Source organism: Polypterus senegalus, chromosome 6 (assembly GCF_016835505.1).
Source record: "Polypterus senegalus isolate Bchr_013 chromosome 6, ASM1683550v1, whole genome shotgun sequence".
Taxonomy (NCBI): domain Eukaryota; kingdom Metazoa; phylum Chordata; class Cladistia; order Polypteriformes; family Polypteridae; genus Polypterus; species Polypterus senegalus.
Genome location: NC_053159.1, coordinates 192,928,177 through 192,952,036, shown reverse-complemented (window position 1 = coordinate 192,952,036; position 23,860 = coordinate 192,928,177). Strand labels below are relative to the sequence as shown.

Here is a 23,860-nt window from a genome sequence, read left to right as displayed (position 1 = left end):
AAGAAGCACAGGCACGTTGGTCACTCTGCTCTTTCCTTTATTGCCTACCAGACAGTCAGAGGGGATGCCAGGGGTGGGACGAGTCACGACTGAGACTCTGGCCGTAGCCAAGAGGCGGGCACCCACTGTGGCTCATCCTGTGCCCGGCGGACAGCGGTGAGCAGGTGCACGCAGGCATTCTGCAGGGTCTCGTTGACGAGGACGTGGTCGAAGAACTGGCAGTACTGGCTCTCTGCCCTCCTGGCCGCCTCCTCCATCTCCTGCAGGTCTTCCTCCTGAGTGATGGGGGGCAGCAGTGGGTAAGGAGGGGAGCAGGAACCGAAACCCCCCAAACCACCTTTAGCCTGACTCACCTTGAAAGGCCGGTGGGTGTAATACTCAGTGACGATTCGGGCACTCCTCCTCGTCTGCCTCATCTGGCTGATGCTGGGGGGCTTGATGAAGATGATGTAGGGCTTGAGCTCGTGGGTCCGCATGCCTTGGATCGCCTGGGGGGGCATACAGATGGACGTTGGTGCTGCCAGCCGAGGCATCGCCACGTGACCTCTGATCTCTCAGTGGGACGCTTACCTGCGGCTCCAGGTCAATGATGCAGATCTTCCTGCTGTCCAGGACCACCTTCACCGCCTCCACGCTGGTCCCATACCAGTTACCTTTGTATTGGCCAAACTCCAGGAACCTGCCAAGAGAGATGCCATCTTTAGGAGTGTGGCCGAGGACCCATGTGCTATGGCAGAGGGCTCATCGCCATGGCTACCTGTGATTGTAGACCATCTGCTCAAACGTCTCCCTGGGCACAAAGTGGTACTCCCTTCCCATCTCTTCGTAACTCTTAGGCGGGCGAGTTGTATCTGTGAGGGGAACCGAGAGTCGTCAGCTGGCCGGGCAAAGGTGGTATTTGTGAGGGTGAGGCGAGGCATCACTTACGTGGAACGGGACCCTGGAACGTTTGGGGGTTGATTTCGATGAGCCGTCTCCGCAGCTCGTTCACACCCACGCCAGATGGCCCTGCGAGCAGAAGAGGAGAGTGGGGGTCAAGCCGAGTGGAGACCACCCAAACACGTCGACACGCTCACCCACCACAAGGCCACACGGACTGACCCACGAGCACAATGAGCCGATATCGGTCTTCGGGGTGTCGCTGGTACCGGACCACCTCCTCATACGGTGATGCCACGGCACTGTAGCAGCTGGCCGGGCAGCGGATGTAGCAGGGCTGGTGGCTGCTCTGGGACTTCCTGCGGCAGAGACGCAAGCTCCGGTGGAATCCGGCTGAGGGACATTAGGACACCATGTGACATGGCGCTCAGGTGGGGTGGATGGGTAGCTTTACAGGCCAGCAGATACCTACCGATGTAGACTCCGCGATTGAATCCGTTAAACTCGTCATCTTCTGCAGCACAAAGAGAGGATGAGAGGGCAGCATAAGACAAAGCAGACGGATGGACGAGCGGGCACGGGGCACACGAGCAAGCAGAGGGGCACACACCTTCTTGGAGCTCCTCTTGAAAGACCGCAGGTGGCACAGCATGAAGGAGAGAAGGACAAGAGTGAAGAGGGGCCGGTCTAGACCCCCAACTAAGTGCCACTCACTGGTGTCCCCCATTCAACTGACCTCCTCAATCCGAGTGGAGGGCTCCATGGTAATGTTAACGTCATCGTCACCCTCTGCCATTGTTACCAAAGAAGTCCCAGGCCACTGGGTGGGTGGCCAACAAGGCGGAGTGGGCAGCAAAGACACACACATAAAATCACACATATGACACTCAGGCTGACTGGTGACATTATGGCAGCGCTGAGCAGACACACACTCGAGATGGTCACCACACAGAAATAATGATGCGTGGGTGCCAACTGGCCATGTCACGTCACACTCATCTTTGAAAAAGTGCCACACAGACGCACGAAGAATGGCTGTGTCATGCCAGGGCTCATTTAGGTGGCACAGCGCAGACACACACACACACACGACATGGCCAGTCGACGTTAACGTGGAGCACAGGCAGGGGCACACTGGCACACTCGCTCACACGCGCACACACACACACACTCGGTTCAAGCCGCACTCACCTACCGGATTCAAAGGCTTCTTCATCTGCTGAAACAAAACAAGCCACAGGTGAGGCCGGCACACTTGGCTCAGGTGCCATCACTCTGTGCCACCCATGCCGTTTTACCTGTCTCTACGCATCTCTCATCGATGGGCAGGGAGTCATCTTCTGGAAGAGAGGAGAGGCACATGAGTGGCACTCAGAGTGGCACTCCCTGGCACACACTTGCTGCCAGTACCTCACCTACCTTCTTCCACCGGGCTGACTGGATGAGGTTGGCAGCAGAGACAAAAAGAAGAGACAGGAGGAGTCACCCAAGCGTCTGCTCGCCCCCAAACTCAGCTTCACCACCTGGGACACTGAAGCCCCCAAGGTAGGGTGGGGAAGGGAGGTTTGCGAATCTCTAAAACCCTTAAAGCTTAGAAACCAGGACAGGATTGAGGAGGCACAGCAGCAAGTGGGGGTGGGATGTGCTAGAGCGAGGACAGTAAGTGCCCTACGTACAGCGGGCATCAGGGCAGAGGATGCAGGATGGCATGGCAGAGCACATGGCATCACTTACGGCTGCTGCTTTTCATACACGTGTGGGGCTGTAACGGCTGAGACCACCAGAACTCGCGCTGCTTTCTGAGGGCAAAAACAAGACTGGTGAGTAGACAGCAGGCACCCCGTTGATGTGGGCTGGGTGCAGGGTTCTAGATCACATGCCAAGCACTAAATATCAATTACCCTACAAAGCTCTACAATTATAATGACGGGAATTCCACCTGGGTTAGGATCTGATAACCTTTGAAGTTCTTGGGGTTCTAGATCAGCCCACTTCGTTCTAGAGTTGGTGTTCACAGTTTTCCACCATGTGATGTTTTTGAATCCGTATCCTGTGGAGTTCTCGACTGTCTCTGAAGCTCTACACACACACAAGCTAGCGTTCTAGAGCCAAGGGCAGCTGGGAACACAGCACATAAATCTAGCGTTCTAGAACTAACTTGAGCACCCCCAGTGCAGCTCTAGAGTCACATCTGGTCTGGTAGACCATCTGATCCCAGACTGTTCACGCCGCACAGTTCTAGAACCACATCTGGACTCAAGTCCCATATCTGTGAATCAAGACTAGAAGTTTGCCTCAGATCTGCTGGCATCAGGGTTCTAGAGTGCACATGCTGCTCTGATCTCCTGCATTTCCAGATCTCTCCAAACTCCTTTCTACCACCTAGTGGCGGACCAGTGACATGAACTGGATTGAAGTGCTGCTCCAGATTCTCCACCCAGTGAGCATCGGGGTAGTGGCACTGGCATCATGGCATGTTCCGGATTGGCGGGCACTGCAAGGCAAAGGACTCCCAAATCACCCCCTTCCAGACACCAGGCCTTACCTGCGCAGAAGGTTGCTGGACGGGATGAGGCCCGCGCAAGTCGAGTGGTCCGACAACTTCCTGGCCTGCCACCATAACATGTCCGTCTGGTCCACCACCTCCAGAATGTCCCCTTTACGGAAGGGCACTCCGGCGTCGGCACAGGGGATAGCGGGGTCCTGCTGGGGGCAGTAGCTGGCCATGGCCCGTACGTATAGCTGTCAAGAATGGACAGCAGCGTCAGAGCATCCCATGCCAGCTGGCCAGCCGATGACCAGGTGGCATGGTTGGCACCCTCACCATTGTCTGACTGGAAACCGGGCGGTCAGAGATGGGGATGAGCTTAAAGACGATGGTTCCCTGAGACTGGGCCTTGAGAGAAGAAAAAAGAGGGGTTAACGTCCAGCCCAGCTGGAGGCCATCCAGTCCTGTGACCTCACCAGACGTACGCACCAGGATCTGGATGACCTGCTCGGGGTCCAAGCCATCCACGCCGACGCCATTCACTTCCACCAGTGTGTCTCCAGCGTGTAGCAGCCCTGGGGGGAGAAAGCAGAGCTCAGCCACGATATACATGGTTCAGGGGGGACAGTGGGCAAGGAGTGACCGGCGCGTGCCAAACGTGTACTGCCTTACCACTCCGATCTGCCAGACCCCCATGGATGATCCGGGCAACCACGATATCCCCTGTTACCTCGTTTCTCTTGATTGTAGCGCCCTGTGATGGGAAAGAGTGGCATATGGATGACTTTCTCAAAGTGGGACCCATATGGGCACAGCTCTGTCATCGCAGCTTAGAGCAAGGGCCTGATGACGAGTGCTGGGACACTTCAAGTGACATCTCGAGGTGTCCCCTGGGTCAAGAGGGCCACACTGCAAGGCAGAGGAAAGGTCAATGCCACATGATGACCACCAGGCAGGGCCAGCCGTGGACACTGTGTCCAGGGAACCCATCAAACCGCAAACAGTGACATCATCGGGGGGTGTGACCGGCAGAGCAGGCAGCTATATGTCATTAAGTGACAAGTTGGCAGCTGGGTATGCAGCTGGTACTCCCCCAAAGCGGACACAGGGAGAAGGCTTCAATGGCACATGGGCATTCTGCCTCACAATCACAGGCACTGCCATGGTGCCCTTGTTTCACTTGGCATCACATTAAGCATTCTGGACTCAGTAAACTGTAATAAGGCCTGTGCCACCAAAGAGTGGGCACTGCCCACCTGAGGCACTCACAGCACCACTGATGAACGTCACAATTAAATGCCACCTAGTGGCCCGTGTGCTCCTCCCCTCTGTTAGGCACAGCCTAGGACTTTTAAATAACGAGAACACCTGCCATCTCAGCCCCCATGGATGCCAGTTAGGGAGGGGTATGGCTGACACTTCGCCAACCCAGTGCCCACTTCTGCTGGGGGTGAGGGGTGGGCGTTGGGGTCACATGTTCGTATCCGTCAGCAAGTCCGATGCTTGCCACTCCTCAGGGCTTGGTGTGGTCAGGCCATTGGCCAGCTGCTCCATTCCTGCAGACCGCTCTTCATCTTGAGATCCAGCTTGGGGTGGCACAGTGCCCATGGGGGCGGTGGACGAGGGGGCAGGCTCAGACTCCAGCAGCAGCCCCTGCATCCGCTCCAAGACATCGACGAGCAGCCGGAGGGCCTGCGTGTTCTCCTGGATGTTCTCGGCCATCATCTCGGTGGCAGAGAGGACCTTCTGACCCAGGAGCTTCATGTCACAGGGGGTCCGCTCCGCTGTGCTGGCCACTGACGATGTGGTGGACTGGAGGTCCTCCAGGCTGAGAGGCAGAGAACTGGCCCTCAGTCTCCCAGCCCCCTGCTGGAGGTCTACTGGCCAGCACCTCCGGCCACAGCTGGGGGACTCATATGCCAGAGTGGGTACGGAAGGGGGACACGGTGCCCGTCTCACATCAGAATGGCCACAGGGTCCATAGTCTTCATCAACGGCACTTGTGTCATCTCAAAAGTTTAAAAAAAAAAAAAAAAAACAGTCAGCATTTGTGTCCACTGGTTACTTGGGGGCTCAAACGTCAAGTGACCACCGGTGAGCACTCAGCATGGGTGTGTGCCACCCCAAGCTAGGTCAAGCCACTTCTGGCTCAGAGGTCACCGCTGGGTGCCACCTGGGGGGCAGGATTCTATACTGCAGTTATTCCTAGAATGGGTCACCCCCACCCCCCTCAGCACACCCCTCCCTGGGGTGACCTTTGGAGTAGGTTGCCTAAGTCTAGGGTCACCTATGGGCAGCACTGCCCACTCCAAGGGGTCACTTCTATGTCAGCTGTAAGGAGGTCTCAATACTGAACTCACCAGCGGGCAGAATGCCATCAGACGTGTCCACACCGGCGCCCTGTAGTGACACCCCCTGCTGTCGGGGGCCATAGTTGCAGCTGGGGACCCCGTCCACCACAGGTAGCTTCTTGGACACTCCCATCTTCTGCTTGGTCTTCTTCTTCAGGTCCCTCCATCGCCTCTTCAGAGTCTGCAAGTTCTTCTTCGCAGAACAGACACGGTTAGCCCTTGACACCCGAATGCCACCTCCGCACCATCCTGGTCTTTAAGTGACACGTTTGCTGTAGGTATGGCTGCCGGCAGCGGTGACATCCAGTAGTGCCCGAGGGCACAGCTAATGGAAGTCACCACCGGCATCCCCTCGCAGCTAAGGCATGGCCTCCATGTGTGCCATGCCAGGTCACATGCTCCCTAATTTAACTGGCCATCAACTTGCAGATTGTCCTTCTCAGTCAAGCCAGCCCCCCACCCAATCTATCCTGAATGACCCCCAAGTCATCCCCCCTTATCATGAAGACTGAGCGGCGCTGCTCTTCCCAAACATAGACCTCTTGTATGCCATCTTCCTCACCAGAGGTTGCTTGTTCTTCACGAGACACACAATCCTCATGGCTTCCTCGTCCTCTGGCAGGTTGCACGGTAAGGGTGGCAGGACGGGCTCATAGTCTTTCTGTGCCACCATGTCATGGGCTAAAAGCAGCGCCTGCATGAACACAAGAGAGAGTCTACTGTAAGTAGGGGTCCACCAAGTTGACCATGAGGTGTCGTTCCCCGGCCCAGACCGACCTGCAGGTGTGGACTCATCAGTAGCCTCTGAAGCTCTCGGACATCGGGCGATGTGGGCACCAGCCTCAAGTCCATAACCACCTGGCACAACAAGAGCAGTTTAACATGGGGCTCACAGTTGGGCGCTCCGAGCACGGGCAGCCAGCAGAGGTCCCCCTTACCTCCCGTGTGAGTGGCAGGGCAGCATTCAGGACAGCAGGGGGTCTCATCGTCCGCTGCAGCTGCAGACACTCGTAGACCTGCACAGGGGACAGACGGACAGTCAGCGGCCCAGCTGGCGATCGGAAGGGGCACACGGTGTTCATCAGTGTGAGGTTACCTTGAGCAAGGACTGAAGCCAGGGGGCATTGAGCAGGCTGTAGAGCAGGGCTGCCCCATTTATGTCGCGGTTGACTGACTGACGGACCTCCTCCACCACCATGGCCAGGATTTGGGACAGACCTGGATGGACAGGTGAGCAGCAGAAAGCCGAGACTGACTACAATGCCGACAGGTCAGGGAAGGACAAGGGAGCACAGTAGTCATGTAGCAGGCACTCAGGAGTTGAACCATCGGGGATGGGGGCACAGACGCCCAGTCACTTACCATTGTCACACAGCGACAGTGAAGGTGCCACGTCCAGACGGGCGGATTGTCTCATTGTTGTGGCCAAGGAGAGAGCAGCGAGGACAAGGACGGGTCAGCTGGCTGGGCTAACAGGACACCAACCTGGCAAATGTGTGCGTGCTGTACATAAGAAAGTGTCAGTCACTGGTCACCTTCAGGTGGCCGCCCTCTTTGATGGCCGATGGCCACCACTTCATCCATTCACTTTACAGCCTGCATGTCCCACAGAGGGTCACAATGCCAATCCCAGCAGTACAAGTGGGGAACAAACCCAATAATGGAGTACCAACTCCACTGCCACCTCTACACCTAGCAGTGTGCCAAGGGTTCAAAACACTTCAGTGACCCTTAGGGACTCTACTGCCACTTGCTGGCCCTTCTCAAAGTTGCAGGCGCAGCTCAAGTCACCTCAGGATGAAAAGGTCACAGTGGACAGGTGGGTAGAGAAGGGAGTGCCACCAGAAAGCTGGCTGCAATGTTCCCACTAATGTTGTCAAGGCTACTTCAGACCAGTAGGACTCGACTGTGCTGAGAAAGGACAAAAAGCCTTGGCATCCTGGCAGGTGGACTGGCATTCATTGGCAAAAGTCATTCAGAACACACCATCTGCATTCCGACAGCACAATCACAGATCCTCGAGAGGATATCCACTCGACTAGAAGATGGCACATAGTAACAGGCACTGCCAGAGGTCACCCACCCTAAATGCCAGCGATAACCCCCACCTCCCCCAACATTATTTAACTTACCAGAGAGACCGGCTGACCCAAGTCCAGATGTCCCACCTGTAGCCGCTGCAGCCGGACCCTTCGACTCGTCCGAGCCAACAACCTGTATGTCCAAGACCCTCCCCTCCCCCCCACCAGAGGCGGGCTAATCCCAGCAGATCCCCTCTAATCTGCCAGAGCCGCTTTAACCCCTCTGTTGCCATGACAACACAGACTGGACGCCATTATTCAAGTATGGTGCCCTTAAAGCAGTCGTGTCTTACTGCTGCCATCTACCTCAGTGCCAGGCAAGATGGGATACGAGGGTGTGGGCGCTTGGAGGGGCCTCCGGTCACACACATGTTTGAAAGTGCAGTTCAGCCTGAGGTGCAAACTGGGCACCCAGGGTGTGGACACTACAGACTTGTCAAACAGAAAGACCACCGTGGCCCCCAGGACACAGGCTGTTGGCCAAATAGTGATCCATTCACAGAGTATCTCCCCCGACATGCACCAGGTGACCACTACATGGAAAAGACCACCAACAAGAATCGAGCATCAGTATCCAGTCATTTATTGCGGCCGCTCCACACTGACCAGCATGAAGTCCGGCTGTGAGACAGTAGTGGTCAGTCGGGTCAAGACGCCCCACATTGTAAACACTGAAAAAGAAAGTAAGCCCCCAAGACAGCGTCCACCTCAGGTCGTCACAAAGACTGAGCCCAAAACTGTCCACCAGTGTAGGCTACCAACTTGACCAATGGACAGCAGCCCCCATACTGGCATCTTGAGGAAAAGAGACCCCCAGCAGAGTGCAGCTGCCTCCCTGTGAGAGAGCAGAAAGTCCACCAAAGAAGGAGCAAGCTGCCTGCTGACCCGTTTGTGTCCTGATGGGGCAGTCATCTCCTTCGAGTGACAAGGACACAGTGGCACATGTGTAGTCCCAGCCATCAGGTAACAGTAACTGCCCCCCACTGTCCACTGACTGGTCACTCATCTTGGATCTGCAGCTGAGAGAGGCCACACATGTCCGACTGATCGCTCCCCCCCAACCCCCCAAGTGTCCCAGGCACACACGCGTCAGTTCAACTGAATGTCCCCATCACTCCAGTTTGTCCTTCAGCACCACGGCGAGGACGACCAGCGGTGGTGGCCTCCAGCCTCACGTGAGCTTCTCCTGCTGAATCTGATAGTAGCAGGCCTGCGGACGAGACAGAGATGGACACTCGGTCAAGTGTGCCATACGGGGGACCAAACAGAGGACCGTCCACAAGGGGGTGTTACCCACCTTCAAAGTGGTGAACATGATGCCCTGCTCCCCGTGCTGGACACAAGGATCCATCAAGTCCTCGATGAGGTGCACCTCAGAGCCCAGGTTTCTTATACTGAGGACAGAAAAAATGTTAAGGGGTCCAGCGCCCGAGGGGCAGTCATTTCTGACACAAAACCACCTCCACTGCTGCTTACCGCGCTCGGAGGACGACATACAAGAACACAGGGAAGAGGTCATCCATCGACCACAGGAAGTCCTCCTTGAGCAGAGCCAGCACTTCCTGGGTGATCTCCTCAAAGGTCTGCTGGATGACGTGCAGCTTGTCAGAGGGGGTGAAGGTGGTGCTGCAGAGGCCAAAGGTCAGAGGTCAGCAACTAACCATTCAGAACACCCCACCCATCCATCCACCCACCCAGAAGCTCAGCCACATCACACCACACCTGATCTGCTGCAGACACTCCACGGCCGACGAGAAACACTGGTCCTTGGTGCTCTGGAGGACCTGGTGGGACAGGAGCAGATCAGAAGGTGGGCACAACATGGTGAGACCTTCCGTAGAAAGTGAGCAGCAAGGTGGACGAACAAGTCCATCTGGCCGACCTGCTGATCCTCCAGCAGGGGGTGACACTTACCTGTTTCCTCTCACCAAATACGCAGATGGCATTGGGCCAGAACTTCCTAGAAGAGAGCAGAGGGGCTTATAGGCTGGCTGAAGTGCCCACCACACACACACACATTCACACGGAGAGCCCCACTTACTGCTGGACCCCCAGAAAGCCGAGCAGCGCCAGGTCGGGCTGCTTGTTGAGCCGTAGGACGCACTCCCAGTAGACGTCCTCCTCTCTCTCATTGTCCAGGGCATAGAGGGTAAAGAGAGGGGGGTAAAGACGGGGCAAAAGAACGGGCAGCAGGAGGCCTGAGCAGCTGACCAGCCGGCTGAAAACAAAGAGCCACCCATCAGTCACCCATGTCACAGGGCAAAGAGCCAATTAGATTCTTGTGAGTGGCAGTACCCACCCGGGCAAAGGGGTGCCTGGCCTGGACCCTGGCACATTCTCACTGCGGGCTGTCTGTTCGGTGGCTGCTGTGCCAGCATCTGGAATTGTGCTGCCCTCTTCAGGAAGGTCTGGGAAGAGGAACCTAGAAACAAGAAACCAGTCACTGGCATGACAAGGGGTCACTTTGGTCCAGCTTGTTCCGCCCCCAAAGGTGGCAGACAGCAATCCAAAGAGACAATCATGCCACCACACGTGGGCAGCAACAAACAGGCTCTCAGAGAATGAGGGCCTGTAGGGGGAGCCACACGCCAATCTACCTGGCCATTGGCTGAAAGATTTCAGGTGTTGTCCACATTATGCCCCGAAGCCACAGACTACCAAAAATGCTGAATTGGGGGCACCACCAAGAACCTAATACCCTTGGCACGGCCACCCATGCCTTCTAGCCTTATGGGGAGCCGAGCATCTCAGCAGACCATGACCATCAGCATGGGGAACTGTGCTTGGAATGTGGTGCCATCTGGTGAACCAGGCTAGACAGACATCAGTGGACACACTGCTGACCACCCTGAAGACTCGCGGTAAGTCCATCCGAGGTGTGCCTACCTGACCAGCTCAAAGATCCTCTTCAGGTAGGACGTGATCTCGCTCACAGCCTGCTGCAACAGGCGCCGATTGGCACCCACACCCACATAGGTCATTCTGTAGACAGCCACGAGGGTCTCCAGGAGGCGCCCCAGTGGGTGCAGAGGGGTGTCACAAGCCTACGACAGAAGGAACAAGTTGTGAGTGGGGATCTGACAGTTGGCACAGCTGCCCCCTTTGCCCCTCACCACGTACCTTGATGAGATATTTGCGGATGCCGTCGTACCTCTCGGAGGTCATGGGGCCCACGTGCTGTGGAATAACCTCGAGGCTCTCCAGTGTCTTGTTATGAGACCGGCTCAGCAGCTCTGGACTGGCAGGACAAACAAGTAATCTCAAAGGTCGCTCAAGGGGCAAAGACCCCCCACCCAGCTACAGATTAGCAAAATTACCCCAGTGCGTCCACCTCTTAAGGGAATGGCACTCCGGATTACCAAGATTAGCCTGGTGTGCCCTCTCTGGCATGTCGATCACGGCATGCGCCCTTACCTGTCCTTGTGCTGCCTCCTGCTGGCCGTCAGCGCCACTGCAATGTTGTCCCAGGCCTTCCACATGTCTCCTTGTCCAGGGGGGTCGCAGCCCAGGTGATGCCAGCATTCCTCAAAGATGGCTTTCCACTTCTCATCTGGAGGCACTGCCAGGGTGCCCAATTTCCTGCTCGAGGGGAGACAAGGAGTGAAAGTCAAGTGGTCCGTGGGTGCACACAAACTCTCTGGGGACTCCCCATAGACTCGCACGTGGACTTTGGGGACTGCCACCATAGGGGAATCATCCCACTCCGTATAGGGTCCTCTCATACACAGGCTGGTCCCAGACCAGGGGGGACCTGTGACTCAGAAGTCAACGCTTTTCTAGTTTAGCAAACAGAAAACAATCAGGTCACGGTGCCCACCCTCTCTGCTTGGGAGTGGACTCAGGGCGGCGCACTAAAGTACCAGTGGCCATCAAACTTGGGGCACAGGACTCAATGGCAGCCTGCTGTGCCACTTGGCTAAAGGAGAACTACCGGTGGCACGTGGGTCATCAGGCTGCCATCCACGCAGTGACCTGAGCTCAAGTGAATGACAGGGAAAGGGACAAGTGGCACAGCAGAGGCACAGTCTGAGTGAATGGGCCTGGCACTACACATTGAGTAAATCTGATTGGCTAATAGGAGTCTGCTTTAGCACAGTGCAGAAGCTGGCAGCCATGTCAAACGGTGACCTGAGTTCAAGTCCTGCTGCTGCCTTGAAGAGGAGCACAGGCTGAGAGGACAAGGGACAAGTAACAAGCTTAGAGCAGGGGGGTCCCTGACACTACATAAGAGACCCCTTGCAGTTAGAAGCCTGAATGGCTGAACAAGTTTTTCTTCAGCAGAGGGGTGAAGCTGCCCACTGTGTCAATCAGCAGTCCGCACTGAAGCTCCACCGTTGTGTCAGGAAGGAACAGAAGTGGAGAGGGACGGGGCGAGTGACACAGGAGGCTGAGAGAGTGACCCTGGCACTATACAAGTGGTCTCATAGTAACCTGATTGGCTGACAGAGTTCTCCCTCTGCAGAGTGCTGAAGCAGCCCGCTGGGTCATCTTACAGCTCGAGTTCAAGTGGCTGAGGGGGGGGAAGAACTGGGGGATGTGGGTGGGACACAGACAGAGTCAGCCTGGCACTATGTAATATGCCCCTCACAGTCAGCAATCTGATTGGCTGACCGAATCCTCTTGTACCTCTGTAGGGAGGAACACCTCTGTGTCACCTAGAAGCCTAAGCTTCAAGCCAGGCTGCTGCTGCCATGTCAGAAAAAAATGAGAAGGGAGGTGTGGAGGCAGAGTGACCCAGGCGTTATACACGAGAGGTCTCATCCGGTTAGGACCCTGACTGGCTGACACAAGTTCTCCTTTAGCACAGTGGTGAAGCAGACCACCATGTCACCCAAGATATAGCAGCCCAAGTTCAGACCCCACTGCTGCATCATGGTAAGGGGTGGTGACCAAGAGGGGAGGAGTGAATGTGGCAGAGGCAGACCCGGCCCCTCCCAGTTATGAATCTGATTGGCTCATGGAGTGGTGAAGACAGGCTGCTGAGTCACCCAATGGCCCGAGGTCAAACACCCTGCCACTGTCTCATCAAGGGGTGGGGCTTAAAAGGGACAGGGCGAGTGCAGCAGAGGCAGACACAGACAGAATTACTAGACGGTGCATGAGCAGCAGCATCGTACGTCAATGTTGCCGCCATATTGTGAGTGGCACTGCTGTGGAGTGAAGTGATGGATAAAGATGTCTCACACATGTGCTGCTCGGGCTTGTACAAACCGCTGGACGCTCCAAACCAGATCACAGGGGGATTACATTTCATAGGTAAGGCTGAACAATTATTTTGGTTATATTTGGTCATTAGAAAATCCTGTTTTATAATCTTAACTTTAGCAACATTTTGGCTAAACGTGTTTAGTCACTATGTAGATTGTTGTTAGCCGTTAACATTTCTCAAACTTTGAAGGTTTCCCAAAGAAATCCACCTCAGGAAGCAGTGGGAGGTCAGGTAGCCCTTAGACGGGATTTTGAGAAAGCTGTCCTGTGACGTGTGCCATGCTAGTTTGGTAACAGATACTGTGCCAACATCATCTGGTCAAAGCTACCACTCGCTTTCATTAAAAAACAAAGGAGGTCTGATGATTCCTTCGGAGGGTCCAGTCAAGGTGGTCAAAGTAGCTGAGTGTGTTACCCGACAGTCGACATTCGGGCAAGCTGTCAGTGGATCTTTGATCAGTCAGTTTGTTAAGGCTGAGATTGGTTCAGACATCGAGGAAACACAGTTTGAAATTGACAGCCACCATTTTATGCTAATGTCTTCACAAACTAAGGCTACACCACATTGACAGACTGAATCCTCTCAAATTACAGAGTGGCAACACACGGAAAAAGCTATGGAAGACAGTTCTGTTTCAAGGATTTGAGATCCTATCCTTTATATATTTAAGTAACCACATTGTGTGTGTGAGAGACGGAGAGATTGAGAGAGGAATGAGTGAAATGTTTTCAGAAATTATTAAGCCAATTTGTATACAATAAAACGGTTTCTTTTTGTCATTGAGTGGATCATTTCACTGGTAACTAAAAGACCAGACTGCCAGTTGCTGTCTTACTATTTTGACTTTCAGACATTGGTCAAGTTCTCGTCTCAATAATTAATAATAATAATAATAAATTTTATTTAATAGGTGCCTTTCTTAGCACTCAAGGTCACCTTACAATAAAATTAAACAACATTAGTAAAATTAAAACAAGAGAATGAAAAAAATCAAAAAGCAATAATTAGCAAACAAAGAGAACTGGCAATAACAGGGCAAAATTCACAATTGGTATGCCAGTTTGAAAAGAGAAGTTTTGAGGGCAGTTTTAAAATGTGTTATTGAATCGAGCTGACGGATATGAGAGGTAAGAGAATTCAGGAGTCGAGGAGCAGGAGAGACACTCGAGCTGCCATAGCACCGAGTCTGACGTGTGGCACAGAAAGTCGAGCTGCAGGTGAGGATCTGACTGAGGAGAGGAGTGCCAGTCTGGAGGAGATCAGCGAGGTGTGGAGAGCGGGATTGTGTGTCATATTCTGTAGTGAAGTTGAGAGAGAATCGGTGTGACATGTCCAGTGGATTTAGAGCAGCAGGTTATCATCCTGGCAGCAGAATTTGAAGAAGTTGTAAGCGATGGATACGTTTGTGTGGGATGGCAGATAGAATAGCATTACAGTAATCTATAGGTGAGGTGACTCGGGCATTAAACGATACTTCAGTACTGTGTTGTGCAAGAACAGGACGAGGTCTAGAAATGTGTCGGAGATGGAAGAAGGCAGTCCGAGAAATGTTAATTATATGGGAGGAGTTATTTAATAATAATAATTATTATTTAATAATTGTCATTATTAGTGTATAAATGGATATAAATAATTGCATTTAAACGATTCACCAAAATCTGTTGTACGTAAACGATACTGTTTTAAACGTTATGGTTTTTTCATCAGAATACCCGGTTTTCACGTCTACCTGTATTAGTTTAAATGACACTTTTGCCACTCGCATGACGTATCGTGTCGACTGGGCAGCACAGTGAATGCGCCGTCTGTCTATATATGTCTATGCAGGCAGACTTCACAATACACACGAGGCCCCTCCCAGTTACAAATCTGATTGGTTAATGGAGTGGTGAAGGCCCTGGGATGACATCGAGCATGAGAATGGCAGGGATGAGTGACACGTGAGGGATGACTAACATGGGAAGGGCAAACACAGAAAAGGCTGGCATGTCATCCAGTAGCATAGACAGAGAGCCCTGGCACTAAAAAAGGGTTAAAAGTCTGATTGACTTGTGGAGTTCTCCCTTCTGTATGTTGGCATATGGGTGACTTTGCTCAAGCAAATGAGAGGGCAAGGTGCAAATGACATGGGATGGGTAGAGGCTGGCACCATGTATGGGGCATTACACAGTAAGCAATCTGAATGGACGACGGAGTTCTCTTTTAGGTGAGTGGTAAAGTAGACCACCGTGACATCCAGAAGCCAGAGTTGAGGTCTCCACATCTGTCTCAGGGAGGATGAGAGGGAAATGGGCCAGTATTTGGGGGGTGCTGGCATAGAGAAAGAGAGAGAGCCCAGAACAACAGACGAGAGATGTTCCCCATTAGCACAGCCCCAAAGAAGGCTGCCACGTAACCCAGCAGCCCAAGTTCAAGACCCCTTGCCATCTTACGGTGCCATTCATTCACACAGTCCCACCCAGAGCTCAAACTCTCTCTGTTACTTACGGATGGACCCCCTTGTCCTTGTCAGCCTCATAGACGCTGGGCTTGCAGTAGGTTCCAGCCACCTTGAGGCCTGATCCCCACTCTCCATTGAAGGTCCCCTCCAAGTAATCCCCATTGGGCAGTGTCAGCGTCCCCTGTGAGGACAAAGAGTCTCACTGGATGGGTTTGTGTCTCATTGCCATGTCCACACCTGAAAGCTGACCAGAACCCCCCGACTCACCTTTCCACTCAGTGTCCAGTCGTCCTGAAAGTCACCCCTGTAGCTGGTGTCATCTTCGGAGAGCAGAAGCCCGTGTCCCTGTTAAGATGGACCCTCATCAGGATGCTGCTTGGCTACCACACCCACCCCACTACTGATGCCAGCCCTTACCATCATCTTGTTGCCACTGAAGGCGCCCTCATAGTACAGTCCAAACTGAGTGACCACGACCCCAATGCCATGCCGCACATCCTCCTGCCAGGTGCCCATGTACTTCTCGCCCCTACTCAAGAAGAAAGAATCAAAAGTGAGAATTCAGCGTAGGCCCTGACCCGAGATCTGCTCAGCAGGCAAGCAGGCGGTCAGTCACAGGGACATAAATGACCATTCGGCAAGTCTCTCCAACGTGGGGCACCGTCCTCCTTCATGTCCAACTGCAGGACACAATAAAATATGAACTGGACACTGACCTTGTTATGTCATCAAAAACGCCATAGCCGGTCTTCTTGTCTTGCACCCACTGACCGATGAACATACTGGGCGAGGAGGAGGTCAGCTTTCCACTGCGCAGAATCCCATGGCCGTGGCGCATGTTCTCCTGAAACGAGCCCTCATACACCTCGCCGGTGCTGTACCTGCACACAAGGGACAGGCGGTCATCTGCTTTGGTCATCTGAGGTCATGTGGACGTGTCCACTCACATGAACGACTCATTAGGATCTTGGTGCCCAGACAGTTTGGCTTTGTAGGGTCACTGTGTGTGTCCACTACCAGAGACAAGTGGGCAGCTTGTCCGTCCGTTCTTAAGGTCTTTCTGTTATGTTAGGACATGCTCTGGAGGGCTGCTAAGCTTGTCCACTATGTGGGCCCAACCACAGGGTCAGACGAGGCACTTTGGTCATGGCTCTGTAGTGACACTGACCATGTCCACCACTGACCTGCTCCCGTCACACAGGGTGCTCAACTTACTTGTATATTCCGTATCCATGCATCTTGCCATCCCGCCATTGTCCCCGGTAGTGGTCATCCTTAATGAGCGTCTTGTTAGGGACAATGAGGTCTCCAAAGCTGTCAGGAAGAGATGGACACATCAGGCTTGGACCACAGAGACAAGTGGGTGGGTTTAGGGGGGGCTAAGACACTCACCCGTCTTCCAGGCCATTCTTAAACGTTCCAGAGTAAACACGCCCATCGGGCCACTTCAGCACTCCGCTGTGGAACAACAGACCCTATTAGGAGAAGGGCATGAGAGGGACACACACTGACAGACAGGTCCGTCTCCGGGCACTCACCGACCATAAGGCTTGCCTGTCAGCCAGCGGCCTTCATACGTGGCATCCTTTAGCCGGCTGTCTTTGTAGAAGGTATATTTGGCAGATCTAGACATGGGTGGCTCGGGGCGAGACAGACCCCCTGGGCCGGGCACAGGCTCATCCGGGCAGCCAATCAAGGCCTGCTCCACTGCCTGGTTGATGGCTCTCAGCCACTTGGCCTACAGGTGTGGAGATGACAAGAGTCAGTGGGCATCGGGCCTCCATTAAGAGGAGCAAACTTCTCCAGGACAGTGTCACCTACCTTCTCCCCAGGGGATGTTGCTTGCAGGACGAACTGCTCCTCTGGGGTGGTGATCTTCAGACCACACCTGTCCAAGAGAGAGTGGACAGATTGGCAACTGGCCAGTCATTAATGTCAGGGTCTCCACTGGATGTCACATTAAGTAAAAACATCCCCAGGTGGACATCTGGCCACACAACATGGCAGGGTGCCAATCTGTGGTGAGGACAAGAAAGAGGTGCCTCAGGCTCTTTATCTCTCTGCCTCACTACAGAATGGCACCCTGCCATGAAGTGCCCTCATGCAAGCATCCTAGCAGTTATAAGACCCGCTGGCTTCCAGGGTTGTTCTGTGGTTTCAAGTTCCTGGGTTCAAGTGCCACAGGTGCTCAGGGAGGTTGAGCTGGTGGGGGGTCATCCTGAGCAAACTCCTCTGACCCCTCACGCACACAACTGTGTTCATATGGGAAATGCCAGCCAAACTCACCAGCACATCTCAGGAAATTGGGGGAAAAAACCAGGGCACTGGAACAAAAGCCTACACAGACACGGGGAGAACATACAAACTGCACACCGAAGACTGGGCATGAGATCTTTGAGGTGGCACCGTTAACCATTACCTGAGAATATCTGTATGTGCTGGACCACCAGGGGCACTCATCTTCCTAAGGTGCAGTTCTAACGTGTGACTCCTTGACATGGCACCAGCACATGGAAAACTGGGCACTGTATGACTGTCCTTCAGGGAAGGGCGCCCCCTGGTGTTTGACTTTCACTCTCAATTGATTACACTTTCCTTTAAACCCCCCACCACCAAGGTACCCCAAAAGACAGTGAGTGGTACTCACAGGCCGCTGACCTCTTCAGGGATGGGCTCCACCCAGAGAGTGGACAGGGGGAAGACATGGTGAGTTGAAAACTGCAAAAGACAATGACAGACATCAGAGGACAAAGGCTACTCAGAAATGCACCCTACTAGCAAAGAAGTGGACAAAACACTCTGGGGTCTCAACAAGGCAGTGGACAGGACATTAAGACACAAAAAGAAGAGGAAAGCAAGGTCTGGTGAGCCAGTGGAGGGGGTAGTCACAGGCCTACCCACCTCATACCATCCTTGCACTGACTAAGACCCTGCACACTGGTGGTGCTTGGGGCAGCCCTATACCATCACGGTCACATGAAGTCTCCTCAATGGTTAAGTTAGTCACGATAATAAAACCCCAAGAATGGTCAGTGTCCAGTCTGTGGTCAGTCCTCAATCCCTCCTTTGCTCCTGCCAACTCACTCACCTTGTTGAGGCGCAGGGTGAGAAACTGCTCGGGGGCCATCGTAGGACTGCTAGCTCTCACCACTGCTGCAGCTTACTTAAAAGACCCCTGTAGACACCGAATGACCACTATAGCACCTACCATAAGTCAAAGGCCTCGACAGGACGGCAGACAAGGCCAAAGGGTCAAACCGGACATGAGGACCTCAAACCACAAAACCAAACTGGCGTCCCTACCTGTGCGTGGACCAGGGCGTCGTTAAACAGAATGAACCAGTTGACAGAGAAGCGGCCGGCGTTGTGCAGCGTCAGGGCCTTGTTGCTGCTCTCGCAGATGAGGCGGCGCGCCGGCTTCCGCAGGGAGTCCTGTTACAAGAGAGGTCATTCAGAACAAAGGCGCTATATTGGGCCAGCACAGGTGTTACAGGTGGAGGGTGCTATACTGGCCCAACATGGGTATCACTGTGGGGGAGCGCTCATACAAGTCTAATGTGTAGGACTGGACCAACATGGTGGACAGGCATGGGCACAGGTGGCCATAACACACGAATTAGAGAGCTATACTGGCCAGACACAGTGTGGGGGGCATTCCCAAGGGTCTTAGGCGCTATACTGGCCAGACACGGGTGCTACAGGTGTGAGGGGGCTAAATTCACACAGGTCTTAGGCACTTTGTCTAATCCAATATTGAGTGGGAATTACTCACAGAGGCCTAAGGTGCTTCAGGGGCCCAAAAAAGTATCACAGGGTGGGAGGGCATTCAGAGAAGCATAAGGCGCTATATTGGACTGACATGGCTGGGTGAATTAACACAACTTGTAAGTCAATATACACAGGCCTCACAGAGGGCATTCACATAAGGCACTACACTGGCTTGGCACCTGGTGGAGGGTTGGCAGTTGGGACTTTCACACATAATGCGGGGGCACACACAGAGGCCTAAATGTGCACATCTGAGCTGACTCAACTCAGGTCGGAGGGCATCACAAAGGTTTAAGGCACTACGTGTTGGGTTGACTGGTAGTAATACCACTGGTTTAGGGAGTTACACCAGCCATACATGACAATGATGCACAGGTGGCATTTCCCAGGGGCCTAAAGGGCTATACCGGTCATCTACGAGGAGACACTGACCCTGCCCAAAGTGGCCACCCCTTTACGGGTGTCCTCAGGTGCTGCTAAGCTGACCAATGGGAGTCTTAAGGCGAACCACATGGGTCACTCAATCACTAGAGTAAACTGGGGTGGACAGACCACAGTACAATGGGACTAATTTCAGTGTTACATGAGGAGCAGCAGTGGCCAGAGGACTGCACTCCAATTTTGGACCCACTAGCCCAATGTGACTGCATCTCTGGCTACTTTTGTGTCTGCCCCCCATCAAGCAGCAGGATGTCATCCCAAAAAGGAGCCCCAGTGTGTCGCATGCAGCAGACAGACAGACAGCCAGCCAGCCACAGTGACAGATGCACAGACAAGACAGATACAGTGGCCAAATGGCAGTCCACCAAGGTGGTAGACATTGGGCAAGGTGCACGGTGCTGACCTTAGGCCAGCCATCGGTGAGGTACGCACTGTCATCTTGCCTGGGAAGGTCCTCCAGAAGTTGAACGTGTACTCCGCTTCCTTCCTCTTCCTCTTCAGGTGGATGGCAAGAGCTTCATACTTGGTGCTCCCATCCTGAAGCTTCTGGTATTCGGTGGAACTCTGTGTGGAAGAGGAAGGGGAGCTTGAGTGGTGCCACCACACTGATTGGGCCGGTGGCAGCCAATGTGCCACTTACCACTTCGAAGCAGGTGGCCAGTTTCAAGAGGATCGTGCCATAGTCGTGCAGGTGCCTGACCGGCAGGTAGAAGAGGGTGGCCAGCAGGTCCGCCAGTGGGGCTCCCTCGTCGTTGGTCTCCGACAGCCTCTGCAGCAGCTCTGGGCTTTTCCCAAAAAAATCACTGCAAGCCAGAAAAGCAAATGACATTACCTGAAGGTGGCGAGCACCTGACAGGGAGAGGCAGCGCCACATACTAGTCACTCTGGTAGACAACAGAGGAGAGACTCACAGAGAGGGCTTGGCCAGCGCCTGGAAACCCCCCATCACCAGGAAGTTGCCCACCGTCTTGCAATACCTGCAATGAAAGACAGAAAGTGGCAGCTGAGAGGAGGAGCCTGGCAGAAAGAAAGGCTCATAGGGGGTAAGAGCGGGCGTGGAGGCACTTTTGGACACCACATACCCCCCAACAATGAAAGAAACATCCTAAATGAGTCCCAATTCAGGCTGTAACGGGAGGACACAAAAGAGGGAGCTGCCCCTTCCAGCCTCTGGGGGTTGGCAAAGATACCCACTCTTTGTATGTGTCCAGGAAGAACGTCGAGTACTCCACCATCACCAGATTTTTGACGTCTTTGCTGCCACGCAGGAAGGCGTTGAGAGAGGTTGCGTGCTGACCAGTGAGGTAACAGAGTCGGCTGAAGCGGCTGCCCATGGTCTGCAGCAGAAGGGTGGATGCTGTGCCCAGGCTGGCACACAGATTGTCTAGGGAAGAGAAGAGACAACATTATGAGCCAAGCCATCACTATGTAGCTCCCTTTTCAGCAAGAACTAAGGAGTGCATACCGACACCCAGCAGAGGGCGCAGGATCTGAGACTTGACGTTGCTCAGCCGGCTGTAAAACTTTCTCTCCGTGGATGCCAGCTCATGTATGCTTGCCACGTAGCCCATGATATTCTGGTCTGCCAGCACTAGGCAGCTGTTCCCTCCGGCAAAGACGCTGCTTACATAGCCCAGCTGAAAGAGCAGGCAGAGGGGTACACAGTCAATTGGTTTCCGTGACAGCCACACAAACAGGTCAGGACCCGTGGGTCACACGTCACCAGCAGACACTTTAGAAGCAGCCACAGACCCCCAATGCCCTCCCTCGGCAGGCAGCAAACAAGTTGGGCACCACCTTCCTACAATTTAAGCATCCCCCTTTGGTCAAGCAGTTTGGCCACTGAAACACCAAACTAAATAAGCCACAGCTGGCCTGAAACCTCCCTGTTGGCCAGACCTCTGGCCGAGCACCCCACTCCCACCTCTGCCAGTCATAACAGGATGCCCGGGCCAGCACTTGTACTCACGCTGATGCAGAAGGGCAGAAGCACGGGCTGCTGGGTATAGCTGACGTCACCGTGCGGGCCGCCGTCCACCTCTGCAACTTGCTTGCCGCTGTAATAGAGGATGGGCTGGTGCAGCTCACCATCAGCCAGGAAGAGAGTATGCTGCTGTCCTGCTGCCACATCCCAAACCCGCAGCCCGTCAGCCATCTGGGGGCACAGAGAGGACCTGGGGTTAAAAGGAGGGCCACAGCAGGGTGACACATGATCGGTCCCCTTGACATCACCTACCTTGGCGGGTCGAGGGATGCTACTAAAAGGCTCCATGTGCCCGAGCTGGCCGGAGACGTTACTGCCCCAGGAAAACACCTAAAAGATGGGAGAGACGGGTACAGGGTGAACATGGGGCACTGCTTCTGGTACCCAAGGTGGACAGCCAGTCATTGTAGCTTACCTGGGACTGGGCAGTGAGTGCCAGAGAATGGTGTGCCCCGGCTGATACCCGCACCACCTCCTTGTTGCTTAGACTCTTGACGCACAAGGGCTGCAATCTGCACAGAGACACAACAAAGACGGGCAAGGAGACATCATGGCACCCGCTCAATGGAACCCACAGAACCCCACACACTAAAAGGAACGGCGACTGCCTAGCTGGTACTACGGGCGCCTGATTCACGTACCTCGGTAGGACATCGCCATGTCCCAACTGCCCCTCCTTGCCCCTGCCCCAGCTCCAGACCTCTGTTTGCAGGGAAGGCAGGTGGGCATCACTCTCATTGCCCATGGTGGGGGTAAGTGGCACTGGGCGTACACGAGGCTTGCTGGCTTTCCGCAGGAGCCGTGGTGAAACTGGAAAAGTATAAAAGCAACAGGGGGTTTACCACCAATCAATGAGAGGTGTCCTGCGGTGGGCATCTTGAAGAGTCACCTGCCATGAGAAAGATAAGAGGGCACAGTGCCAAGTCTCTGCTGACCCCTAGTCATATAGATGAGACAGGCTTCAGCTGGCGCTCCCATATGCTCGCATTGCATGAAGTGGCCACAAAGTGAATGTAGGATAGTGAGACTGGCAGCAAAGGACGGGCTACCAACAGTGCCCATCGATCAAAACACAGCAATCACCTTGAGAAAGCAGGCCGGGCAGAGAAAGTCTGCGGCTGAGGGCCTCCGCTTCCTCTTCCCGGATGTCGCCAAGGCTCGAGCTCTTCTTGCCCTGCATGGACTCCTCGAGACGAACCTGCTCCTCGCGGGTCTCCTTGGCCATCTCAATGGGCAGCACTTGGCAGTGGTAGCCCATCACCTTCTTCAGGGATAGGGCCTCATAGGTGGATGCCACCTTCTCACCCACAGCAGATGCACACGAGACCACCAGACTGTTGAGGGTGGCAGCAACAGTGAGCGGGGGAGACAGTGAAGTGCCACCTGTGAGGTCTGCAGCTGCCTGAAATGGAGAGAAACGGGCACCTTGTTAGAGAACACCTCCGGTGACGAGCCCCTTTGGCCACATTACAGCAGAGCAGTGGAGTCGGCAGAGTCCAAGTTGGCCAAACTAGTCTCTGACTGCAGGCCTTCAATCCCAGGAGCTTTAAGAAGTAAAACTCCCAGCACCAGCAGTGCCCCCCCATCTGCTCTTCAGTGGGCAACATACTAATAATAATAAAAAAAACAAAAAAAACACACACACCGACGTGCCAGCTGCAAATGTCACTTGGCTTAAACCGAATTCAAAACCACGACAAGGTGGAGTGCAGGGGATGTCATGAGATTTGTGCTGCAGTGCACCACTAAGACATGCCAACAGTTATGGAATGCCAGGGCAGCCCCGTGTGCTGTACCTTTGCCCGACTCTTTTCTAGTTCTGTTCATTTAGATACTCAGACTTCTGACATTCACCGTCCTCTTTTCTAATGAGCGCAGCCCAATTAAACAAAAGTGGATTCAAGTCTGGGACCTCCCTGTCCTCCATCTTTATAAAGCAGAGCACCCTCCCACCTCCATCTGGCAGAAGGTTCTGTAGAATCCAAAGCAGTGCTGCCAGGTTCTGCTACAGCATCTACCCCTTGGCTGCCCCCCTAGCCCTGAGACCTGCTCCTAGCAGTCTGTCTTTATACAGGGCACCTGTTACTACTGCTGTTCTTATTATCAATTGTTAAGATTTATTTAACTCTTTCAGATTATTACTATCTATTCACTTACTTACTCTCGATTTATTGATCTATTTTACCCTTGCACTTACGCTGTGTTTATGTATACAGTGC

The 23,860-nt window shown here is 53.9% G+C and overlaps 2 protein-coding genes across 4 annotated transcripts in view; both read right to left on the bottom strand.

Moving 5' to 3' along the window:
- Positions 1 to 20: 20 nt before the first annotated feature.
- mpp4b (membrane protein, palmitoylated 4b (MAGUK p55 subfamily member 4)) lies at positions 21 to 7,794 on the bottom strand. Its single transcript, XM_039757825.1, has 21 exons — positions 7,081 to 7,794; positions 6,815 to 6,936; positions 6,657 to 6,734; positions 6,496 to 6,576; positions 6,281 to 6,412; positions 4,040 to 4,121; positions 3,857 to 3,942; positions 3,704 to 3,775; positions 3,425 to 3,621; positions 2,620 to 2,678; positions 2,299 to 2,316; positions 2,178 to 2,219; positions 2,075 to 2,095; positions 1,490 to 1,504; positions 1,352 to 1,393; positions 1,102 to 1,272; positions 928 to 1,008; positions 758 to 851; positions 571 to 679; positions 354 to 488; positions 21 to 275 (listed from the first exon to the last, which is right to left on the bottom strand). The coding sequence occupies exons 1-21, from the start codon at positions 7,133 to 7,135 to the stop codon at positions 84 to 86; spliced, it is 1,884 nt and encodes a 627-aa protein (XP_039613759.1). The 5' UTR covers positions 7,136 to 7,794; the 3' UTR covers positions 21 to 83.
- Positions 7,795 to 8,361: 567 nt separating this feature from the next.
- Positions 8,362 to 23,860, bottom strand: part of als2b (alsin Rho guanine nucleotide exchange factor ALS2 b) — a 60,665-nt gene continuing 45,166 nt past the window's right edge. For all 3 annotated transcript variants that reach the window (XM_039757823.1, XM_039757822.1, XM_039757824.1), the window contains 30 exons: positions 22,725 to 23,043; positions 22,283 to 22,451; positions 22,057 to 22,153; positions 21,894 to 21,971; positions 21,627 to 21,812; positions 21,123 to 21,294; positions 20,852 to 21,041; positions 20,569 to 20,634; positions 20,298 to 20,460; positions 20,090 to 20,221; positions 18,752 to 18,880; positions 18,096 to 18,166; positions 17,270 to 17,336; positions 16,987 to 17,186; positions 16,841 to 16,906; positions 16,664 to 16,762; positions 16,165 to 16,329; positions 15,866 to 15,977; positions 15,716 to 15,793; positions 15,496 to 15,629; positions 11,214 to 11,378; positions 10,920 to 11,037; positions 10,686 to 10,843; positions 10,099 to 10,221; positions 9,841 to 10,017; positions 9,714 to 9,759; positions 9,522 to 9,583; positions 9,276 to 9,425; positions 9,097 to 9,193; positions 8,362 to 9,009 (listed from right to left, as the gene is read on the bottom strand). In XM_039757823.1, coding sequence (XP_039613757.1) covers positions 8,971 to 9,009; positions 9,097 to 9,193; positions 9,276 to 9,425; positions 9,522 to 9,583; positions 9,714 to 9,759; positions 9,841 to 10,017; positions 10,099 to 10,221; positions 10,686 to 10,843; positions 10,920 to 11,037; positions 11,214 to 11,378; positions 15,496 to 15,629; positions 15,716 to 15,793; positions 15,866 to 15,977; positions 16,165 to 16,329; positions 16,664 to 16,762; positions 16,841 to 16,906; positions 16,987 to 17,186; positions 17,270 to 17,336; positions 18,096 to 18,166; positions 18,752 to 18,880; positions 20,090 to 20,221; positions 20,298 to 20,460; positions 20,569 to 20,634; positions 20,852 to 21,041; positions 21,123 to 21,294; positions 21,627 to 21,812; positions 21,894 to 21,971; positions 22,057 to 22,153; positions 22,283 to 22,451; positions 22,725 to 23,043 — 3,828 coding nt within the window. In that variant the 3' untranslated portion in view covers positions 8,362 to 8,970. The remainder of the gene's footprint in view (positions 9,010 to 9,096; positions 9,194 to 9,275; positions 9,426 to 9,521; positions 9,584 to 9,713; positions 9,760 to 9,840; positions 10,018 to 10,098; positions 10,222 to 10,685; positions 10,844 to 10,919; positions 11,038 to 11,213; positions 11,379 to 15,495; positions 15,630 to 15,715; positions 15,794 to 15,865; positions 15,978 to 16,164; positions 16,330 to 16,663; positions 16,763 to 16,840; positions 16,907 to 16,986; positions 17,187 to 17,269; positions 17,337 to 18,095; positions 18,167 to 18,751; positions 18,881 to 20,089; positions 20,222 to 20,297; positions 20,461 to 20,568; positions 20,635 to 20,851; positions 21,042 to 21,122; positions 21,295 to 21,626; positions 21,813 to 21,893; positions 21,972 to 22,056; positions 22,154 to 22,282; positions 22,452 to 22,724; positions 23,044 to 23,860) is intronic.

Bases quoted from the DNA above. Each gene is read 5' to 3' on its own strand.
- mpp4b (XM_039757825.1), bottom strand. From the start codon at position 7,135: ATGAGACAATCCGCCCGTCTGGACGTGGCACCTTCACTGTCGCTGTGT. The intron at 6,413-6,495 runs GTCGGTCTGGGC...GTGTTCATGCAG, and splicing joins TGATGAGTCCACACCTGCAG to GCGCTGCTTTTAGCCCATGA. The intron at 276-353 runs GTGAGTCAGGCT...CCCATCACTCAG, and splicing joins ACACCCACCGGCCTTTCAAG to GAGGAAGACCTGCAGGAGAT.